The 22,288-nt window shown below is 35.7% G+C and overlaps 2 protein-coding genes across 12 annotated transcripts in view; one reads left to right on the top strand and one right to left on the bottom strand.

The window, feature by feature from the left end:
* Nucleotides 1–14,802, top strand: part of FANCL (FA complementation group L) — a 40,348-nt gene extending 25,546 nt beyond the window's left edge. For all 3 annotated transcript variants that reach the window (XM_062571496.1, XM_062571494.1, XM_062571495.1), the window contains exons 8-14: nucleotides 9,137–9,287; nucleotides 11,351–11,434; nucleotides 12,069–12,114; nucleotides 12,201–12,282; nucleotides 13,114–13,230; nucleotides 13,562–13,633; nucleotides 14,130–14,802. In XM_062571496.1, the coding sequence (XP_062427480.1) occupies nucleotides 9,137–9,287; nucleotides 11,351–11,434; nucleotides 12,069–12,114; nucleotides 12,201–12,282; nucleotides 13,114–13,230; nucleotides 13,562–13,633; nucleotides 14,130–14,165 (588 nt within the window). In that variant the 3' untranslated portion in view covers nucleotides 14,166–14,802. The remainder of the gene's footprint in view (nucleotides 1–9,136; nucleotides 9,288–11,350; nucleotides 11,435–12,068; nucleotides 12,115–12,200; nucleotides 12,283–13,113; nucleotides 13,231–13,561; nucleotides 13,634–14,129) is intronic.
* VRK2 (VRK serine/threonine kinase 2) overlaps nucleotides 13,923–22,288 on the bottom strand; it is a 51,625-nt gene continuing 43,259 nt past the window's right edge. For 2 of the 9 annotated variants that reach the window (XM_062571485.1, XM_062571487.1), the window contains exons 12-14: nucleotides 18,452–18,628; nucleotides 17,950–18,150; nucleotides 13,923–14,474 (exon numbers count right to left, since the gene is read on the bottom strand). In XM_062571485.1, coding sequence (XP_062427469.1) covers nucleotides 14,232–14,474; nucleotides 17,950–18,150; nucleotides 18,452–18,628 — 621 coding nt within the window. In that variant the 3' untranslated portion in view covers nucleotides 13,923–14,231. Of the gene's footprint in view, nucleotides 14,475–15,216; nucleotides 15,273–16,974; nucleotides 17,067–17,949; nucleotides 18,151–18,451; nucleotides 18,629–22,288 lie in introns of all 9 variants that reach the window. The other 7 variants (XM_062571489.1, XM_062571490.1, XM_062571486.1 and 4 more) reach the window with 5 other exon arrangements.

Raw genomic sequence — 22,288 nt, 5'->3', positions numbered from 1 at the left:
TATTCCAGTGCTTAAGATTTAAAAAAAACTTCATAATTAGAATTACCTGTGGACTGCTTGAAAACTTGAGCAGTAGAGGTATATAAGTGACTGAAGACTATTTTGAAACCATAAGATAGTAATTCCAGCAGCAGACAGTCTGCTATAATATTGAACCAAATACCAGCAAACTGCATTATGCTGATAGAATTGCTTTAGTTGTACAGCCTTTTTCTGAAAATTGACTTTATCTGTCATGAATTTGACACTTTGAAAAAACGTGTGTTGTAATCGTTACATGTTTTACACTATTATAAACTCCTGTTTTCAAAATGCATGGAAATCACTGTAGTGAGCAGTCTTCATGCTACGATAAAATAAGGGTTAAGCGTAGCAAATGCTTGAACACCACTGGTAGCAAAATTTAGCAGGTCCTCAAGTGGTTGAACATTTTGGTTCATGCTTTACATATCTACTACTTAGAATTACATGAAGTTTTGATACTGATGAGTCTTTAATATGTGTAGGTCACCTTTAATGTAAAAAAGACAAGACTTAACTAAAATCCTGCAATTGCATTATTATAATATAAACTCCCATGAAAGAGAATATAGATAGATTTCAGGTAATTGATTTTTTTTTTTTTCTATGTGCTGTTGCCTATTTCAGGTTCCCTTCAGTGCTTATGGACTTTAAACTTGAGGGATTGTGTGTGTGTGTGTGTGTGTGTGTGTGTGTGTGTGTGTGGTTTTTTTTTAGTATAATAATAGACATGGCTTTATGGCATCCATATTAAAAATGGGTAATTTTCCTTATGGTCCCTGTCTTCCTGCTGGGTTGATAATGTTTTGATGTATTTTTCTTTTGCTCTGATGAGAGGTCTGCTGCTGCTGCTCTGACATATTCATTTGGATGAATAATTATAACTTGCACAATGTCAAGCTGAAGATGGTAGGGTTTTGTGCGTCATGACAAGCCTAGTAGCCAGTGCAGGTGTCTCACAGCATGATCAGCAACAGCCAGTGTATTCTGGCTCAGAGGAGACATTTTAGAGTAGTAAGAAATCAGCACCAAGGGCAATGCTGCTGCTGCTACAGTCATAAGTGCCAAATAAATGCAGAGTGCTTCTCAATGACAAGTGCAAGAACATCTACTTATTTCAGTTACATTCTTTTTCTAAATAACCTGATAAATTTGCTGTCTCCACATTTTAGCATATACTGTAAGCGTAGTTTAGCAGATTCAGTACATCTACGTTTTGGTGCCCTCACATCAGGGTATTGTTTCTATACTGCCCACTGCCCACCTGGTTTGGTACATGAAGGTCATGAGAGTGGAAATTAATGACTAATGAGGTCATGCAGCCAGCCAGCAACGAAGCAATAATATAACATTCAGAAGGTATAGTGTATGGATGATATTGCAGTTATTTTGATAGGAACACAATAAAATTAATCATAGTTGGGGGGTTTTTTATGCAAAGGAGTTTCACAGGCCTCAGCTTTCTACATATCTATCAATACAAAAAGTGGAGATAGTTGATAAGAAACTTTATAAAGATTACAGAATGTTCTCTCTCAGTTTGCTAAGCAGGAGGCAAATTGTAAAACTTAAGTTTGTGAGAAATAAACAGTAGTTCAAACATATTTGAAGAATCATAAATTGTTTAGATGATACAGGCTGGCCTTTGCCAGCCAACGACTGTTCACTTTATTAAATTGTATTCTGTCTACCTACAGTAGGCTGATGTTTACAGGTTAATAGGTATGATTTTCCTAATACCTCTTAGTAGAGTTTCTTGAATATATATTGCAATGCAGTTCCATAATTATGACTTGTATTTTCTTCCAAGTCTTTTAACTGTTAACTTTATGATACACTTTTATATTTTAATGGGTCTGAATATGTGCTTGAAATCTCGTATGTGAACATTGTCAAATTCAGAATAGTGAAATAGGTATCATTTTGCAGTGGCAACATTAATGTTTAAGTGAATACAATTGCCACAAATGTCTTCCTTCTAAGACAGAGAATGAGTAGGAGTAAACTTTTGACTATGAAAGGGACTTCTTCCTCCTTGGAGTTCAGTTGTATCCTGAAATAAATATATATGAATGTCCATCCAAATCTGTATTTGTGGCAAATCTGCAAAAGGTGAGGAAATATTATGAGGTGAGGAATTCTGTATCTATACCATATCCACAGAGAACTTGTGGCGTTGGAGCATTCATCTCCTTGGGAGCTGTTCAGTAGCCTAATCATAAACATCTAGTGGCATTTTAAATGCCTCAAAGTATCTTGTCTGGCTTCTAGATCCTGCTCCAGAACAGCGTGGATATCATTTTGGTTTTAGATCAAACTGCTAGTGTCATGTTGTCTTGGATATCTGAAGTCATCTCAAGTGGCATTTGATGGTTTTGTTTAGGCAACTGAATTTTAGCCTTCTCATCAGAGACATAAGTTACTTCGCGGCTTTAAGAAATCACCAATTGTGAAAGGATTAATCAGAGAAACGTCTGTTCTGACCAACAGGGCTGCTTTTAGCAATTTGTCACCAGCGGAGTACAAATTAAGAAGGAAGAATTAAACAAGGGCAAGTGTAGTTTCCGAATTTCATGTCAATTCTTTTCAGCAGAAATTCCATTAGTAGAAGCTAAGCTATACTAATTAGACTTAAAAAATACATCCCTAATTCCTGCCTTTCAGCATATTTTATTTTATGCAGGAATTAGGGATGTATTTTTTAAGTCTAATTAGTATAGCTTCAGAAACTAAGATTTCTTGGATAGAAGAGTGTAGATTCAGCAGCCCATCTATATGAAATTCCTTAGAATTTCTTTTATAAATCTCTGTATTAGTAACACTATCATGTGTCTTTTTATACTAAAACCATAAATGTGCACGTGTATGAGACTCCTTTTTTAGAAGTTGTAGAGATCTGATGTGAAATTCTGATCATACTGATACCAGAAATACCATTTTTTTTTTTTGCAATTGCCCTCAGTAGGTGCAGGATAGTTCTAGTAGAGGATATTTATAATTCAAAATAGTATTTTCATGACAATTTATGTAGGAGAAGCTGCTTTTGTAAATTTATGTTAATAATAGTAGATTAATTATAAGTTAGAACTACTGATATATTTCATAGTCTCTAACATCTGTACATAATATGAGAGAGCGCTTTCTCTTTTCTGAAAGAAAAGTTCTCTTTTTCGAAATAAATCTTGACGCTTTCTTTACCCCTTCTTCCCCCAACAATCTTTAACAGTACTAAATACTGTGTTTCTTATATATATATATATATATCTTTTGAGAAGCATTTTTGGCATAGTTTGCTAGACTTTTGCAGAAACTGTTGTGTCTTGCTCCATTATTTGTTTTGGTAATCTAAATTTTCACTGGCATATTACATGTTAATTCATACATTATTAATTATCATATCAGTTCCTTTAGATATCATTAAATTCTAGGGGGGTTTTTTTATCCTCAATACTGTTTTCTTTTGCATTTGTATTCATTTTGTAATTGTGTCTTAAATGTCCTCTTATTTTCTATGGTCTTAGGTGTTTGAAATTCTTCCCAATTTTATGACAACTGTGAATTCCTTCAACTTGCTAGCTATTTATTCCATTTTTAAGACTGCTTAAAGGGCAGGCAGGTAACAGCACCTATAGTTAGGTTAATTGACCTTTTCCTTTTGGAAGCTCTGCAGTAGTTTCAATTTTGCCAAATTTCAAAGGATAATCAAATTTTGTATTAGGCAAGACTTTTAAGAAAAATTTTAGCAAAACTATTTTTCTCAGAATAAAGATAAAATCATATTATAATTCTATTTAAAAATAAACTTGAATAAAATTTACTGCATAAAACATTCTTTCTGCCATTTGATTAATATTTAGTCCATCCAGCATTTGGAAGGAGTGTTTGAAATTTGCAGGAATGTTACCATGTTTTACCATGTATGTATGTTATCACTTTTAAAAAGTTACTGAAGATTTTAGTGGTTTGCATGGCAGTCCCAGACTCATCAAGACTTTTTCTTTATTCTTTCCAGTCTCTATTGCTGACTTTCTTTCAGTTGCTTATTCTTTTAATTGAAGGAAATAGTTTAACTTAAATTTAAGTGATTGATGAACTGAGTATTATAGAGCAATGGGGGTAAACTTGGGAAAATGTTCGATATTGGAATAAAGTAAAAGGAGACAGAAGGAATTGGCATGAGAAGTTACCAGTGATGAGATGGAGATGAGAGTGGAAAGGATAGAAGTGGGAACAAAAATGCTGCAAGGCTACACGTGAGGCTCTTCACTGGTAGACAAGGAGATAGGATGAGGCCAGTCTGGAGAGAGGCAGAAAGTAAGAGGTTTCAGGGTAAAGAGCAGCAAGAGCTGCCACAAATGGAGTATATTCAGCTCAAAACCTTGATATCTAGAATATCTGATTTTTGCTGACCAAAATTTGTGCTTCATCTCCCCCAGCTGTTGACATTAAAAGAGGAAGATATCATCTGATAGCACAAAAAGAAGCAGTTTGATCAAGTTTTTCTCATTCTGCTGATAAATCAGGTGAAAGTTGATATGTTTACGCTACTTTTTTTATAAAATAACAATTTAACCCAGTCTCTGCAAACACCTATTTTCAGAAGCTAAGATCACAGATTCATAACCCTCCAAATGAACACAGAATTGGTATTCAGACTATATCCAGTGTATCTTGTATCGGTATATACCAGATTTTTGCCTCGTAGACATAGAGCCTTGGCACTTTGCACTAGTGGCCCTAGCACTTTGATGCCTAAAAAAAAGATGCTTTGCAGACAGAGAAAACTGTCAGTGCAGAGAGTTACTTACACTGCATTCTCACAAGCGATCACTAATTGTAGTCCTCGTTTTCTACGCTCCCAACTTCAAATCTGAAAAATGTGAAGTCTTGAGCATTCACAGCTGTGACTATGGTCACTGAACATGATGCTGCAATAAATACGTTGTTCTCTTAAAAGCCAGATGAGAGACCTCAAGCTGAGTATTCCAAACTAACATTTTTCCAGTGTCTCATTTTTTTTCCCATTTGAAAATTTAGAATGATGCCATCTGATCTGAAAGTGCATTTTTAGGATAAACTCATTCATGGTTTTGGGCAGCTCAGTTGCTGCAGTGATTATTAAGGAGAGCTGAAGGGAATTTGATCAGTTGGTCATGCAGTACCTCTCTGTCAGAAACTCTCAAACTCGCTCTTGAAAGCAGTGAAGCGTCCTGGGACTGGAAGGCCTTTCCAGACCCTCTGCGCTGTGGTGGTGAGGCACCTGCTCCAGCGATGCCCTCCTGTGGGTTCCTACTGGCCCTCGCTCTAGGTGCTTAGTATACTGCCGTGTACCTCTGGATGATACTCCACCACTTTCCTTATCCAAATACAACTGCTTCGATCTTTTCTAATGATTGACTCTCCGTTCCTCATCTTAGAGATATTTCCTTTGTGCCAACTGCAGTTTGTTTTCTTGAGAAGGCCTACTTAGAATTACATGCAGTCTTCCAGCTTGGACTACACCTAGTGCCTTGTCCACTGGCTTTATAACCTGTATCACTCTGGGGATTGGGGGCAACATAGCTGCAGAGAGATCACTTTCCAGCCAATGCAATAAATGTCAATGATCCCATGTGAAAAATAGTATGTGATTAAGCAGGAAAGATGTGAAATCCTTTTGCACAAAAGAGCGACATTAAGATTTTGTGACTGCTTTAATGCTAATATTTCCTAGCTTATGCTAGCTACTAATTACTACTCATATGGGCAGCTGATCTTGTCAGCGTCCTTTATACTTAGAAATAACAAGCAAGATATAGATTAAATCTTCATTTTGCTTTAAGTTGTTACAAGAGATGGAATGCCACAGTGTTCTTTATGTTCTTGTAACGTGTATTTTGTGTAATGGGCACAGAAAGCTAGTAATTACAGAAGATGGAATAACCAGTTTATTTTTGCTAATGGTTTCTAGAGTCAGGTAGGCAGTCAGTAATGATATATTTGATTATGAATGTCTTATTTTTCAAAGAATATTTGACAAATTTCATACAAAACCTACTGCAATTGTACAAAGGTTACCAAGAAGACAGTATGTGTTCTTTGACATTATTAACAAGTATCTTGGTGTAGTGCAGACAAAAAGAACATTGATAGCAGTCTTTTAAAAAAAACAATGTTGGGGAAGGACCAAAAATTAGCTGGTTAATCAAATAAAAAGGAATACTATCGTTTTTATGATTTGCATGACAAGCATGTGATGTATTTAAATAGCTATAGATGCATTTATGTATATAGAAGGAGACAGCTGGCAACATCAATGAAGCGTGCAAATAAGATCAAATGAACAGTGCATTTAAAAAAAAGATTTAACTACCTTTTAAAGGAACATCATTGAAAAATTACAATTAGTATTAAAATTAATTGGATTTTAAAACTTATCTGTGGGTTATAATCCCTTGATGTTTCTTTTTTCTAGTGAAACCCTTTGAATTCCCGAAAGATAAAGATAAAAATGATTATTAGAGGATTTATCTGTATGTGATATAGAAAAATGTAAAAAATCAAAATGGAAAGCAACTGTTGCAAGTACCAGAAAATTATGCTATTAATTTAAGTGTCATCAGAGCACAAAAGATCACATTTCAGGACTCTGTGAAAATTATTAAAATACTGGAAATAATAGTACTTAAGATGAAGATATTATACTCTAAGATGTGGTTAAGTGACTGACACTATTATATCACTTCAGGTATTATAAAAGTAACAAAACGCTTTTAAAGATAATAAGCGTTACATTTTGAAATTGGCAGTATTCACACTTTTCTGCTTAAGTGCTTTCCTACTTTAATATAATTTAATAGCAGCAGGAAAAATGTAACATGTAACATTTTATTTCTAAGCTACACCACTTCTTTCTAAAATATGTATGTATAAAATATTAAAATATATCACATATAAAAACATATTTCTTCATGTGAAAGTATTTATATAATTTGCTTCTCCTTTTTGTTCATGTGAGAAAGGAAGAAAATAATTACAAATGATTAAGAAAAACCATTTCGGGTATATTTGTGAGTATATATTAAAAAAAAAAACTCTTTAAGAACTGATAATTCAATTTGCTTTTTAGTTTTGGCCCCAAGAACTTGTTTCATGCCCCAAAGATATATGAAATGTGGCCCTTGTTACACCATTTTATTTTTGTTTTGAAATGTACTTTATGATCTCTTTATTGTAATCAAAAAAAGTCTTCTCAATTGTCCCTTATTCCTCGTGCTTTTTACTCATACATTCTTAGTTATGTTCTGGATAAATGATTTCAAAATATCTTTCAGTACTGCCAAATGTTCTTCTAGTTTTGAGACTGCAAACCACTTTTTTTTGTCTTGAAACCACCTTTTTTCCTACTTAACCTTCCTTCACTACTGTCTTTTTTCTAATTTCTTGACACCTTCACTTTTTCCTGTCTTAGCTTCATCTATCCATATGAAGCCACATTCTCACTGCTTCTTATTCTCCTCCTCATCTACTCATGACAGTTCCAAATTCCTCTGCTGCTTATATCAGATTCAAGCTTCCTTCAACTCAAAGCCTCTATAACTCCAAACAAAACTCATCTCTTTCCTCCTTTTGCATTCTTCACCTTCTTTCACCTCCTTCTTGTTCCCTAAATTGATAGTCATCTATTGTACCCTCTGCACATCTGCATCTGGAAAGTTAACTTTGCTCTTGAGTGTTTTTTGTACTTAGTCTTTTCCTTTAGAAACAGTTACTACTTTTTTGATCAGTGATGATTTTCAAAAGATCGCTTTTGAATTATTGTCCTATATATTGTCCTGTTAATCATAGATTTTTCTGATTCCACCAATCCCGCCTCAAATATTGAAGTGCCTTGAGTTCTGATTATTGCATGGTTTCTCCTTTTATCTGTTGCCATATTTAGATGACTTGAAATTTAATGCTATGTATCTGTTTTTGTAGTGCTTAATTCTGAGATGATGACATCGTTAGGTTATATTTCTTAGCTTATTTATTTTAAAAAAAAATTATTTTAATTGTGTGGCTATTTCTAGGTACTGCTATTTGGTACCCTTGCATTGTTGCTCAGCTGAAGCAGAGACAAAAATGTTTTAAGTTGTGATAGTTATCTAGTACTTTTCTCCTCAATATATTATTGAAGTGGTCAGTCCAAAAAGATACTTCTTTCCATATACACAGTTGCTTTTATAATATTGCCTTGGATCAAAGCTATCAGACCATATTGTTTCAAATTTTAAAATTCAGTAAGTGCTGTATATATGTTTAAGCTAGCAATAGTAAAATGTATTTCTTCTTCTTTAATACCATTAAGGCATTACTGGAATAGCAGTATTGTTTGTAAATGTATTTGCATTTACAGGAATGATGTCCAGATTGTCCTCTGTGCTAAACGGTGCAAAATTAACTTCTCAAATGGCAGAAGTCATGTCAGCTGCAAGCTTTCTAACCTTTCCTCCTCATTCTGGATTTATTTTATCGCAGGATTTCTACTTTTCCTGTGTTAAGAGTCAGGCATGAAGGATAACACAGTCCTGAAAGCATAATTTTCGTATATCTTAATTATTTTAAAGTAAACATCTTAAAAGTAAAATAATTGTGATAGATTCTATTCTGTGACTGGAACAATCAACTCTTATTTGTATTGTTAGTTTTTGCCAAGGTGATGAACAATATGGTGCATTTTCTGTCAAGACCATCCTGAAGTAGGAGTCACTGTAATAATCACTCATCAGGAGGACAAACTCAGAAGTTTTTAATAACAGATAATGGTGATTTTTACTTGCATTGTACAGTAGTTTATGTTACAAGATATAGTTTTCTGAAAAAGAATACAAAACTATCAACTCCAGGTGTGGTGTATTTATGTATATTAGAAATCTGATCAGAGTATTTATTGGTACTAATTTCTGTTGTTTGAATTAAAAATACTTTATTATTATGTAAAGATTAACATTTTCTGTATGATAATATATATCATAATTGTGTATGTACTGGGTTTTGACACTTGTAAAATTACCTACATTTTTGGTTTTGATTATTCTGTATTGCTGTAGGTAGATACCTATGTAAAATTTGTTTGAATTTCTTCTTTTCTTAGAACTCCTTAATAGACATTCATAACCAGTTCTTGGCAGCATTAGAATCACTGAGAGGGTTCTGGGATGCTATGGATGAAATAGATGGGAATACATGGGTACTTGAGCCAGAAAATCCCACACGGAGTGCCACAACAAGAAGAATTGCAATAGGTATGAAAAGATTAGAATAAATACAAGGAATTTTAGAAGTAAAAATCATGGTGCTGTTTTGCTTTAAAATTGTGCCTATTTGAATTAGGAAAATTAAAGATTGCACTTGAAAACAGTAAAAAGCCAAACTCTCTACTGTGTATAAAAGATTATCCTTCCACAGAATGCAGAATTTCCTTAGGAAATCAAATTCAATTTTACAATGTTAAATATAAAATGAAAGTTCCTACAGAAGAAATCTTGTGTATTTGAAAATTATGAACACGTAAGTGTCAAAGTCGAGGACTTCTATAACTCCAGAAAGTCAGAACCTATAAAAACAGCTCTAAAAAAATCCCCATCTCATTCTCTCACCAGTTACAGATTTTTCAAAAGAGTATCACTTCAGATTAATCTGTCCTGAAAGAGTGAAAGAAGAGTTAGAGTACAGTCAAGAGGGAGAAAAAGGGTTAAAGGAGTCATGTGGAAAGGACAAAGAAATGAGAGGAGGAAAAAGAGGAAATCAGAGGCATACAGTGTTAACCAGCTGAAAAAGAACCTTAATTCATATGGTGATGCGTGGCATTTTAAGGTCTTAATATGAAGAATAAGGAGTCTTGTACTTGCAAAGGAGAAACTTGCCACTGTCAGAGGTCAAAGATACAGGGGCAAACGTTATCATCTTTGCAAGAAGATTTTCAGCTTAAGCCCAAAATGTCAGAAGTTTGTTCTCGAAATCTGAGAACATGCAATGGACAAAAGTAGACCTCGCTTGAAACACTGCAGAAAGACTGATTGCCTGCAGAGTGAGGAAGGAAAGGAGCTAGTTTTGTTCTGAGGCTGCTCCTTCTTTGGCAGTCCTGGGAGCGGCAGGAAGGGCAAGGAGGGAGAGAAGTTGAGAGTCGGCTACAACGTCATGGGTCCAGCAGAATTCTTTTTGCACGGTCAGCGCAGCGCTGCCTCCGTTCTGCTGTGCTTTGAATAAAAGACCTACGAAAAGGAAAGAGAAGCCCCAAAGGTTCCTCACGTCACCCCCCAGGAGGATGATGGAAAGCTCAGAGTGAGTCCTTTGTTGTGGGTCACAGATAACCTTCAGTTAGGACTAAACTTACTGATTTCGTTCATTCTCATTGTATTAATCAAAATGCAGGCAGGACTGACTTCCAGGCCACTTGGTCCTTCCACTCTAAGAACTAGGATGTGGATCTTTCTGGCTAGAAGAGTGACTGACCAGGAACTTTGGTTCTAAGAAACAGACAATCCGAAAGGTAGTTCAGATCCCGGAACCAGGTCATCTCTTGTGAAAAAGAACATGCACCTGTGATAGAGGTGTGCCCTTGAAAGACACTTTGAACACTGAAGGGTATTATTTTCCCTTCAAAGGGAGCAAGCTTTACAGAGCTGTTAATTTCACAAACTGATTATCATTTAGAGTATTTGCTGTGAGTTTTTAAATCTTCCAGAACACTTTTTGAGCTGCTTACTCCTTTTGAATAGCAAATCCTGAGGAGGATTTGATGATGTGCTATCCTTTTAAAAAAGTATGCATATATATATTCAAAAAAAAAAAAATATATATATATATATATATGCATGAAGTTTGCGGTTTCGAAAACATGCCATTGCTTGCTCAGTCCAGGAGTATGCTGTAGAGGGGATGTAATTTACTGCTTAATATCACTTTTGTCCTATTTTTGACTATAAAAGATGATGAGGAATTAAAATCTGTACTATTTTACAAAATCACTTAAGATTTCAAATTGATTGTGTCATGTAGCTTGAGTTTGATTATTCAGAAATGGAAATCTTAAGGTTAAGACTAGTCTCTCAGAAATGCAAGACTGGCAAATATTTTAATCACTTGCTATTTTTCACTACAGTCTATTGAAATACTTCTTAGCATATATACTGATACTTTGTACAATTAAGTCAGATACCTTCCAACTTTTTCATTTTTTGTAGTAGTGAAACACAACCTGAATTAAATATTTTAAAACTGTTAAGCAAGTTAATATTTCAATTTGTAAACAGATCTTGAACATCTCTCTGTGACTGCACATCATGTATTTGCTTTCTCATTGTAGGGAACAATGTTTCAGTAAACATAGAGGTAGATCCTAGGCATCCAAACATGCTTCCTGAGTGTTATTTCCTTGGAGCAGATCACGGTAAGGCAGCAGATATATACCATTCATTTCTCTTTCATAATCTAATCTCTGTAAGCAGATACTAGTCTAAGCTGTATCAGTCTCTGGGGATAAGCTTTACTTAAAGAGCCAGAAATTATTAAGCTGAAATTATACAGGAGTTTCACAGAGTAGACTTTTTTTTTCCCCCCCACAAGTTAAATTCAAGGCATGCTCTTTTACTGTGTTAATTCATGAGTCACCTTTTTTTCCCCAGTGCTTTTCTAGCACAATTTAGAGGGAATCCTGTGTCTTACAGATGTTCACACAGGTGATTACCCAATCATGTTTATTTTTTTAATGTAATGTTTAAAAAAATCCACCTCACATGCCCTAATAATGTTTAGAAATATTTCTGAAGTATTTCACTTTGGTTTCACACAGCTTTTTATGAGCTCCTTAAGGGAAATGAGATCATATCTTTGTTACGAGTAATGAATTTCCAAAACTAATCACTAAGCACAGTCATGGACTTAGGTGCCTTAAATAGTTACAAGGCAACTTGTAGTAGCTACAATAGCTGCAATCTTTCTCTTTTGCACTGAAGTGTAAGAGGTGGAACTGGGAGGAGAAGGGATCCCAAGATGCTCTAACTGTTTATCTACATTGTTTGCAGTGGTTAATCCTTTGAGAATTAAGCTGAACAACAGCATGCACTTGTGGTAAGCATCCTTAATAATAATGTTTGAAATTAAAACTGTATTTGCTGCTCCTAGTGTTGACTTTTTCATCCCTCCATAACTTGCAGGGATCCAGAAATCAGCTTATTACAAAACTTGAAAGACATCTTAGAAATTGATTTTCCATCTCGTGCTGTGTTAGAAAAAAGTGTAAGTAAGTTGCTTTTTTTGTTAATGATCAGTTGGTATTTCTGAGTAAGTAAAATTTAAATGGTCACTTTATAACTGCCAGTAAGAGACTCAGAATAGAGGTAATTGGATTAATATATTGTCATAAGGACTTCTGAACTTCAAGCAACCATTGTCAGAGCTTGTTAACCTTTGGTTAGAGGTGCACACTTTCCTGTGGCCTTCATAGCGAAGCCTGTTATTAATGGCCTTACTGCTATTAAAAGGGAAAGAGGAAGTTCCAGAGTAGCTAATGAGATGTGGAAAATCCAAACATTCTGTTATGGATGTTGATGACTTAAAAGTTCTAATTAGGTAGAGCAGCTTAGAGGGGACAAGAGGCCATGCAAATACTGCTGCATTTCAAACAAACTTGGAATTAATTTTTGACAATGCTGTAGCACTGCATTACTAACTTGATTTCACTTGTGAAATTTTTAAATTAGTATCTGACTGTGAGGTCTTGTGTCTAACGTCCAAATGTAATGACAAATCATTGTCTATAATAAAGGAAAAGAAACTGAGGCCCAGAAGTATTAAATGCTTGTCAGATTGGACATAATTTAGTGAGAAGATAAAACCTAGCAAAGGCTTGCGCATCTTAAAACTAACCTTACTCTTCATAATGATGTAAACATATACTTGAAGGCAAAAATGTTTAGTTATTCCAACTAATACAAATTGCAGACCGAAAAAGAGCCAAACACATTTCTATATGTGAGCACTGACTTGCAGAAAGGATACTATGATGTGTCACCAGTCCTCTCTTTTCCTTTCACTTCTACTGTAAACTAAAACATGTTGTGTTTTAAGGATTTTACTAAGGACTGTGGAATCTGCTATGCCTATCGACTTGATGGCACTATTCCAGATCAGGTGTGTGATGATCCTCGATGTGGACGGCCTTTTCATCAGGCTTGCCTGTATGAGGTAAAAAAGTTGTTAATGGGACAAACTCGCTTAGCTGCTACTTACAGATCCCAGAAATAAGTAAGTGCTGCACAGTTAAAATTTCAGTTGAAGCAAAATCCTTTGAGGAAGTGCAATAATTTTTCTAGCAATTTGTTTGTCTTCTAACCCAGTAAGTTCACTGGAGAGGAACTTGCCTCAATTTGTGGTTGTACAGAATCTTGTAAGATAGGTAAGATATTGTAAGATATTTATCAAATGAACTCTATTTGCAAGAACCTCTGGTGGATAGGCCATTTGTAAATTTGATAGAAAACAAATGTGAATTTTAATTCACTGATTTGTGTTGCAGTGGCTACAGGGTCTTCCTACTAGCAGACAGAGTTTTAATGTCATCTTTGGCGAATGTCCATATTGTAATAAGGTAAGGAAATAAAATGTAAATGTGCACTTGAACTAAACACTGGGTAGTAGCTTAGATAAAGGCAAAAATCGTAACAAAATCTTTCCTGAAATAAAAGCACAAATTCTATCTTGTGGAATAAAAACAGGAAGAGTTTTGAGGTAGACTCCGATACATTCAGTAGACCACTTAACTACAGATATGCTGAAACTGAGAGCCTGAAGATGACTAGAAACAAATTATCAAGATACCAGAATGTTCAAATAATTAAATATCACATCATGATATTTCTTGATATTTTTTAATATGGCTATAGCAAAGGACTAAAAAAGTTTCCCAAAAAAGGGGGGCGGGGGGGTGGGGGCGGGGAAAGAATCCCCAAAGAATCCCACCACTTACAAAATAGTGTAATAGAAAGTTTACGGCATATGTATCTTACTCAGTGTAATTTCGAAAGTTTAATAGAATTTGCTTTTAAAAGATATGTATTTACAGTAATATAAAAATCTTTTCCAAGCCCCTTACACTGAAGTCTTCAATGAAGAAACTCTGAAAAAAAAAAAAAAACCCAGCTTGATATGAACACCACTGCAAACTGAAGACATTTGAAGCAGTTGCATCAAAGAAAATTCAAGGAAAGTAGTATTAGTAACAGAAGTACAAGTATACATATACTGTAGCAGTATATTTCTCTAGGAAATGCAAGCCTAAATCTAGAGAATGTATGAGAACTATTAATGTCAAATCCAGTGTCTTGCAAAGAAACTAGATTATCTGTAGTTAAGTGTTGATCTTGTGTCTTTTTGGCTTCCCAGAATACTTCCTGAGAGTGGAATTGTGGTAGATCTCTTCCAGTGTCTCCCTGCAGGTTAAAAACAAACAAACAAAACCCAAAGAATTTAGTATTTCAGTGACAGCTGAATCAAAAAAACAAAGATACCAAAGATGTCATCTAGGTAATGAAGTTATCCCTGAGAAGGCAATGCCATTTTGTCAAAGCCTTAACTCTGGAATTTGCATGAATTTAGATGCGGTTATTCCTTTTAAATGCATTATGATTTAGCCTTTGAAACAGCAATTCTCCGTATTTATTACTGAAGTCAACAGCTGATGATGTTGTACCTTTCAACAGTGTTAATACGTAAAATATTTAAAATGTTCCTGCTAATAAAGTTTTAGCCTGGAAACCTAGACAATTTTTCTGTTTCAATTTCTGTAAGTGCTGTATAAAAGTTTTGCATTTCAGAGTGAAGCTGAAAAGCTTTCATCCATCACTGATTTTGTTGTTGTTGTTGTTGCTGTTGTTTATAATCTTCAGGAGCAATGCTAAGCTTAGCCTACCTTTTTGATCTTCATTCTTGGAAAGGAAGCCCTAGACACCTACAATTGCTTTTTAGATACGCAAGACTTCAAAATCCCCTTCTACTGTATATTTTACTCTCCGTTAGACAAACTACCAACTTTAGTTTTCATTTCATGATTTCATTCATACTATGTTATAATTCTGAATACATCCCACGTACTTTCAACTCTAGCAATATAGCTGTCTTAGAGAAAATTCTTGACGTAAATTACATTTATCTAATAGGAATTTTCTGTCTTACCAAGTGCTTAATTCCTCTTGCAGATTAGTGACATACAGGTGTGTCAGTTTATTTTCCTGTAAGGAAAAATGAGCACTGACTTACAGAAAGGATACTGTGATGTGCAGCGTAAGGGCGGCTTGTAAATGTTTTTTTCTCTGCTTGTTTGCTTGTTTTCCCATTCTTTTTTACACGTTACTATGTCTTCCTTAGTCTCTCTCTTGCAGTTTGCCAGCTGTCAAGTCTTTCACAACAACTGTCCTTCTCATTCAGATACTTCCTTTTCAGCACAGAAATGTTTCTCCTTTTGTTTATACTTTGACTGTAACTGCTTTCCAGCTGCCTTACTAAGCATACCCACTCATAACTCTTTACTTTTATCCTGTCTTTGTCCCAGCTGGGTGATGGTTTTCTGGATGGGCTTCCCTTAAGAGACAGACGAGGAAGAGCACAACTTTTTCTCTCTACATTCTGCGTGCAGTCCTTTAGCTGCATCATGTATTCATGGCAACCAGAGCGGTCATCCCATGTAACTGTCTAAGCTGCAGGGAGGCGCCTGTGGTGAACGCCTCAGGGCAGCTGCCTAACCCAAGGCTTTGGAGTTGCTCTCTGGGGTATGCACGATGTGTACCGCGTCTAGTACTGGGGCAGGTCCTTCTCCCAGGCCAGCGTTCCCCAATCCACAGCAACTCCAGCGCTACTGTGCTAATGCTTACCTTGCCTTCAGTGAGGTCACGTGCACATTCTTGCAACCAATTTTGGTCCATCAGACCTGGATCCTCTTTTGGTCTTTCAAAATGCTACCAAAAAGACTTCCCTCTGTTCCACATCATACATTTGTATAAGAGTTCGAAGATGATGTTCCTTGGCTGTCACAGCTACACTAACCTACATATATGAAACTGTATTCTGTTTTGCCTTTGTTTATGCAATACTGGTACTTATTTAAATGTTGCAGCATTATGCTTTGTTTCACTTCCCTCTTTGTGCATGAGGTACCTTTCTTAATTTACATAATGATGTCAGTACTCCAAAATTTCCTTTATAGCTCTCCTATACTGATCCCCTAAATTATGGGAAAAGGATAAAGAGGAAGCCTGCAATAAAGAACAAACACCTCCTGGCCTTTTTTCCTTCTCCAGTTTCTGATTTGAATATCTTAATTTTAATCTGACATCCATTTTAACTCTCTCCATTATGTATAATGCTGCGTGAGTACTACAGACCTATTCTACTTAGTCACAGCATTATTAGTTATATCAAACAGCGGCCTTCCCTTCAGAAAGCCGAAATCAAAACACACACAATCCCCATACAAGACCAGTGATTGGTCCCATTTCAGCAAAATGTATTTTTTTGCCTCTCCCAAAGAAAAGGGATGCACAAATCCCTCAAGTTACTCTCCAGTGTCAAGATCTAAAAGCTACGCTGCGTGCTTGCTGTTCAAGTGCAACAAGGGATATCAGCTTGTTTTCCTACCTGGCAGTAGAAACCCCAAATATGGCTCTCTAGTTCCTGTACCCACCTCTTAAGATTACAGTAGCTTTTGTAGAAAGTATACAGGAAGACATTAGGGGGTGGGAGGAGTGTTTAGTTTTAATATATTCTTATTTTTTTTAATTTGCTAACAGAGGGTTATCTCGTAGCACTACAGTATCTTCGTGCAAAAATGAAGTCTTAACTGCTACCTTCAGTCTTCACTGTGTGTCAGGGCTCTAGAGACTTTTCATAATTTGGCTGCCTGTCAGCCAAGAAATCTCCAAAAATTGTTCTGCTCACCACTTTACTGCCTGATGCTCTCAGGTACAGCTGTGCTTTTCCTGCTTCACTCTGCTGCCTTGTCCTGGAGTCTCCAGGCAGTGATCAGCAGACTGCTTGAAGCAAAGAATTTTGAATTAATAATAAAGCTATCTTGTACAGTTTAATTTTTGTACTTAATAAATAACTTCTTGTTATATGATAATGCCTTCCTTCTATATTTCCTTCTATAATAAAGGAAGCAAACACAGCACAGTTTCCATGTTAAAATATATTTAATCCCCACAGAAAGAAATGGAAGGAATAGACTACGTTTATTACGATGTACTTCATTCTGCATTATTTTTGCTAAAACCTTGATGAATGTTTTTTCATTCCCTAGGAAAGCACAGTTGCATGGTAAGACTGAATCTTCTCCATCAACCTTTCTGTGCAGTTGTTAACAGAACTAGTTGAGCTAACTTATAAAATCCTCAGATTAAGAAGTCAAAATTTAAGATTACTTCATACCACTCTTAATTGAGTAATTGAATTCCTAAAATTTTACATTACTTAGAACAGGAAACTACTGAAGTTTCTACCAGAAAAACCAACAGTGGCCATAAAAGGAGACTATTGTTTCCACTATTATCCTAACAGTTATCTCTTGGACAGATATACCATTGCAATTTGAAAGTGCAGTGCCTTTACTACCAAACTATAGAAAAAAACTGAAATGAGTTTTAGTTTGGAAATAACATGTTTGCTTGGTTATATTATTTTCTTTGTTATTATACAGAATCACAGAATGGTCAAGGTTGGAAGGAACCTCTGGAGATCATCTCGTCCAACCCCTCGCCTCAAGTATATTCATATACCAACTTATACTGTTTACAGCAAACATCTAGTTTGCATACATTTATTGTATCTTTTTTATAAAAAGTGTATTTTTAAAGAAAGCTAATCTTTCTATCACACTGTGTCCTGTCTGTTCTGCTGTAACACCAGAAACCTCACCTTCTGTAGTTCAGGCCGCTGAATCATGGTGTTCGATTTAATTGGCTTCTCTTCAGCCTGGAATTGTCGGCGTGGTACCCGAGCATGGGGCCTGCTTAGGCAGTTAAAGTTGTCATCTTTCATCTTGTTTAGCTTCTGTTCTACTGGTTTCAGCGAAGGCTTTGGTATATGAACCTGTTGATATACAGATAGCGATTCTGTCTGTATATTGGGGGAAAAAAAAGTCAATAGTGTTCACAATTGTCACAGGTACCATTCCAATCCTTGAACCCATCAGGTTTGAGACGAGTAAGGCTAGTGCCCTGTTTGCACTTATTACCTAGACTTTACCAAAGTAAATAGTACAATCCAGTAAGCATACGACAACTTCTGTTGTTTACAATTTAGGGTTAGCCCTCCCCCTTTTTTTTTCCTTAAAGGACGCTCTTTCCCCTCCCCCCAAAGCAGGCACTGAGCTATCAACTGGGGACTCCATGTGTTACTGTAGTGCCAAAATCCTCACCTGCTGAGGCTCTCTTCGATGAAGTGTTGTGTTTAATTTAATTGGCTTTTCTTCATCTTGGAGTTGTCTGCGTGTTACACCTGTACAGGTTTTGTTCGGACAGACATATTCTTCACTTTCCATCCTTTCTTGCTTCTGTTGAACTGGTTTTGGCACAGGCTTTCGTGAGCGGACCTGCTGATGTACAGTTAACAACTCTATGTAGTAAAAAATCCCTCAGTCTTTCAGAAAGACAAATGTTTAAGTTTAGTACCAAAAATTTAAAATGAGGCTAAGATTGTATAATCTTTCTCAAAAGAATTGTTTTCAGCATCTTAATTATCATTAAATAGTTCCTTCAAACAGTACAAAGAGCTATGCTGTATTTGGGAAGAATGCAACAAAATAAACTCAAAGTGAGTTATAAATTTTAAAAACCTTCATTAATAACCTTTAATGGCAACAATGCCAATAGGTCACTGTTTGTATCAATGTTCAGGAGAGCAACACCTTCCTTATCACTGGACTGAGTCAAATGCAAAATTGTCTGAAATAAGATAATCCCTAAGTCCTTGGACTCGGGTAATTAATTAAAGAGTAAAGTCTTACATTCTTTTATAGTCTTCTAAAATGTAATGGGGAATATGCTCTGAATAGTTGCAGGAGTTAGTTAATGCAAGTTTTTTTTCTAGTGCTGCTCTAAGCAGTAAGTATCAAATGATGTCTGTATTTGGCTTTTATAACTTGGAAGACAAATGTAGCCAAAACACAGGCTGTATGCCACATGCCTTTGGTACTTCTGGCACACTAATAACTCTGTAACTGTAATGTTTGCATATGGTCCTCTATGCAGCAGCTGCATCTGAATGTACCAGCTAAAAATGAAGTAATAAGCTTCCTTTTTGTACTGCAAATTAAATGCATACAGGAGCTAGAAACTGCACAAACTAAATACTGTTGAAAGTGTTAGTGGGCACTTACACCTATTGTTTAATCCAAAAGACCTTTTAAGAATATAATCCATCGTTTTACTCTGTGAAAATTATTGAAGTTTAGCAACATAAAGGTGCATCTGTTTTCAGTAACTCCAGCTAGTTTCAAACAGTAACTCAGGATATAACATCATTTGTAGATAGATAGCCTTGAGAAATGGAATTAGTTAGGTAAGCCTCAGTGCCACACTGACAATTATCTGAATTCTGGGGCCAAAGCTGTTTTCTCCACATAGCACTGTACTGCATCACGCAAGAACTGATAATCTTGTTGACAGCTAACTCAGGTATCTTCGCAGCATTTTCACACTGTGTACATGCTTTAAATGACTAAATCACTTTCAAAACAAGACTTACTCGCAGCATTTCTGAAAATATTTACTCTATGCCTAAAGATTACCATATTTACACTAATAAAAATTACAAGTTTGTATTGATTGTAATTTCCTTTTAAATGAATGTACAAAATCTAGCAACTAGTCGGCTGGCCTTACCATATTTCATTTGGCCATAATCCTAGCACTGTGTAGGTGAAAAAGCTGAAAGATTTATCCATTGCCAAAAACAGGTAAACAAATTTGAGAAATAACTCTGTGCTTTATCATCTGTGTTTGGTGTACAACTGAAACAAAGAGCCAGGATGTAACCACTGTTATCCTTTTTATGTCACATCAAGATTAGATTCACGTACTACACAGAGAGCTGTATGCCGAAGCACACGAGTTATAGCAGTTCCTCTTGACATCATCTTCAAGGAACTAGTGTCACAGGATCTGCTTCCTGGTACTATGAGTGTTTACTGGTCTTCAGAAGGGAATTCACCGAGATCATCTTTTTTCTGTACCAAACTGGTACAGGTGGAGTCAAAAAGGTCATCTAAGTCAGATCCTGCCCAAGTGAGGCGACAGTGGATTGTTTGTAGTGGCTCCCACCATTCTTAGGTTCTCTCTTTAATGGAAAAAGCGTTCGGTGAATAAAAGGAGAGGTGGAAAAGGGAATGCAGAGGGGCAAAGATGAAAAGAGTCAAACCAAAGATAACTACAGACAGTGCAATGAAGAGATGCAGTGGGAAGTGCCTTCCTGTCAACAAACTCTCTTAGTCAGGACTGCAGCACCAAAGCACACCAGGCCTTGAATGTGCTCCAAGGCCAGTAGCCACAGACTGAAAATCAGATTTTCTGAAAATGGCAATAAATTTGAAGAAACTTCGGTTATCTGCTCTATTTGCACTTTTTTCCATTCAGACTAGTAAAGAAGCTTCACTAAAGTGCTCCTCAAGTCTACTGAATAACCCCAGAAATCTTTCTGCAGCTATTTTGCAGTAAATATAACAGGAAACCCTTCCCAGTAGGCAGAACTATCTAAGGAAACACACTACATGTATGTAAAGAATGTTGGAGCATTCTTACTGTTCCAAGAAGCACGGGAGTTGACATGAAAAAAAATCTCTCTAAAAAAGTGATGTTAAGTGCCTAGATCTTGCAGCTCTCTCTCTGATCCTGTTACTGGCCATCAAGAATAATTCTGCTCAGGCCTAAGGAACAAAAGGGGTGGTAACTGGCACTTCTCACTCAGATTTTTAAGTGGGGTTGTATAATTGCCAACAAGTGCTACAGCACCTCTTGCAATCTGAAAGTTCAGCATCCATCCTTTATGCCACTATAGGATTTTAGGCCAAGTTTTTGACCAGGCAAAAAACCTGAAAGAATCAGAAAATGTTGTGCTCTGAGGCTCAGAGATAAAGTTAACCAAATACATTCCTTTCACTCCTGAAGTAAAGTGTCAGTCAGTAAAGTAAATCTTCTGTCCAGCAATCTAGTTAGTTTTCCCTATAATCTAAAATGCATAGGAATATAGTATAGAATGACGGTGTTTTTCAAATGTCAGAATGATTTTCCGTTTAAATTTCAGGTTTATATACATAAAACATAGAGAAAAGATCTAGTTTTGGTATTTCTAGATGATCTGCAATTTTTCCTATCACTTGTTACATCTTACTGTTTTTAAGTAGACATATAGTTACTAAAAAAGAACAAAGAGATTAATCTTCACACAGTTGGTTCAGCATCCTTTGTATGAAAGGTTACGCGTTCTGTTGTGCCCACAAATAGGAAAAAAAACTTTTACTATTCAGTATCTGATTCTAAATAAGATTCTTGTGAATCAAAAATCCAATCTAAAAGTAAGCAATTAGATTACTTACAATTAGATAAGTAATTAATTACTTAGTTGGGTAAGTTAACAACTACTTGATATTTCAATTAAGTTCAAAAAACTGTATAAACTGAAAAAAAAAGCTCTCAAATTAGTGGAGATTAAGCAGTGACCATCATAGAAAGAGGAAATACTGACACTGAAATAGCTTTTGGTTTTGTTAAATGAAAAAAGTGATAAAACCAGAAAAGTCAATAAAATTGCTAAAATAAGTATCTGTAATTACCAAGATCAAAACCCAGTGGCTTTTTATTAAACATGAACTTTTGTTCTGCTTTCTATAATACGTAAATAGTACTGACAATTGGTTTGTGAGGCACTTGCTACAATAAAATGTAATTGTATCATGAGAGAAAGGTGACAATCAGGAGATCATGAAAAAATTACATATTCTCACTGGTGGTTAATTAGCCATGCAAAACCCCCTCAAACAGATATTCTCTTCTATTAGGAATGATTACTATGCAGGCCTACAGATGTCAATACCACAGTCATTCAAATACTTCTTTCCCTACTAATTGAAGGTTGTAAAGCTCTGGTGCCAAGGTTTTGCTTCCAAAGAGCTAATTTATGACTAGAAGGATATTTTATGTCTTCAGTTGCAGCAGCTACAAAACTCAGCAAATCAGAACCATCTGTGCACTGATACTTG

This window comes from Rhea pennata, chromosome 3 (assembly GCF_028389875.1).
Source record: "Rhea pennata isolate bPtePen1 chromosome 3, bPtePen1.pri, whole genome shotgun sequence".
In the NCBI taxonomy this organism is placed as follows: domain Eukaryota; kingdom Metazoa; phylum Chordata; class Aves; order Rheiformes; family Rheidae; genus Rhea; species Rhea pennata.
This window is presented reverse-complemented; position numbering and strand designations above follow the sequence as displayed.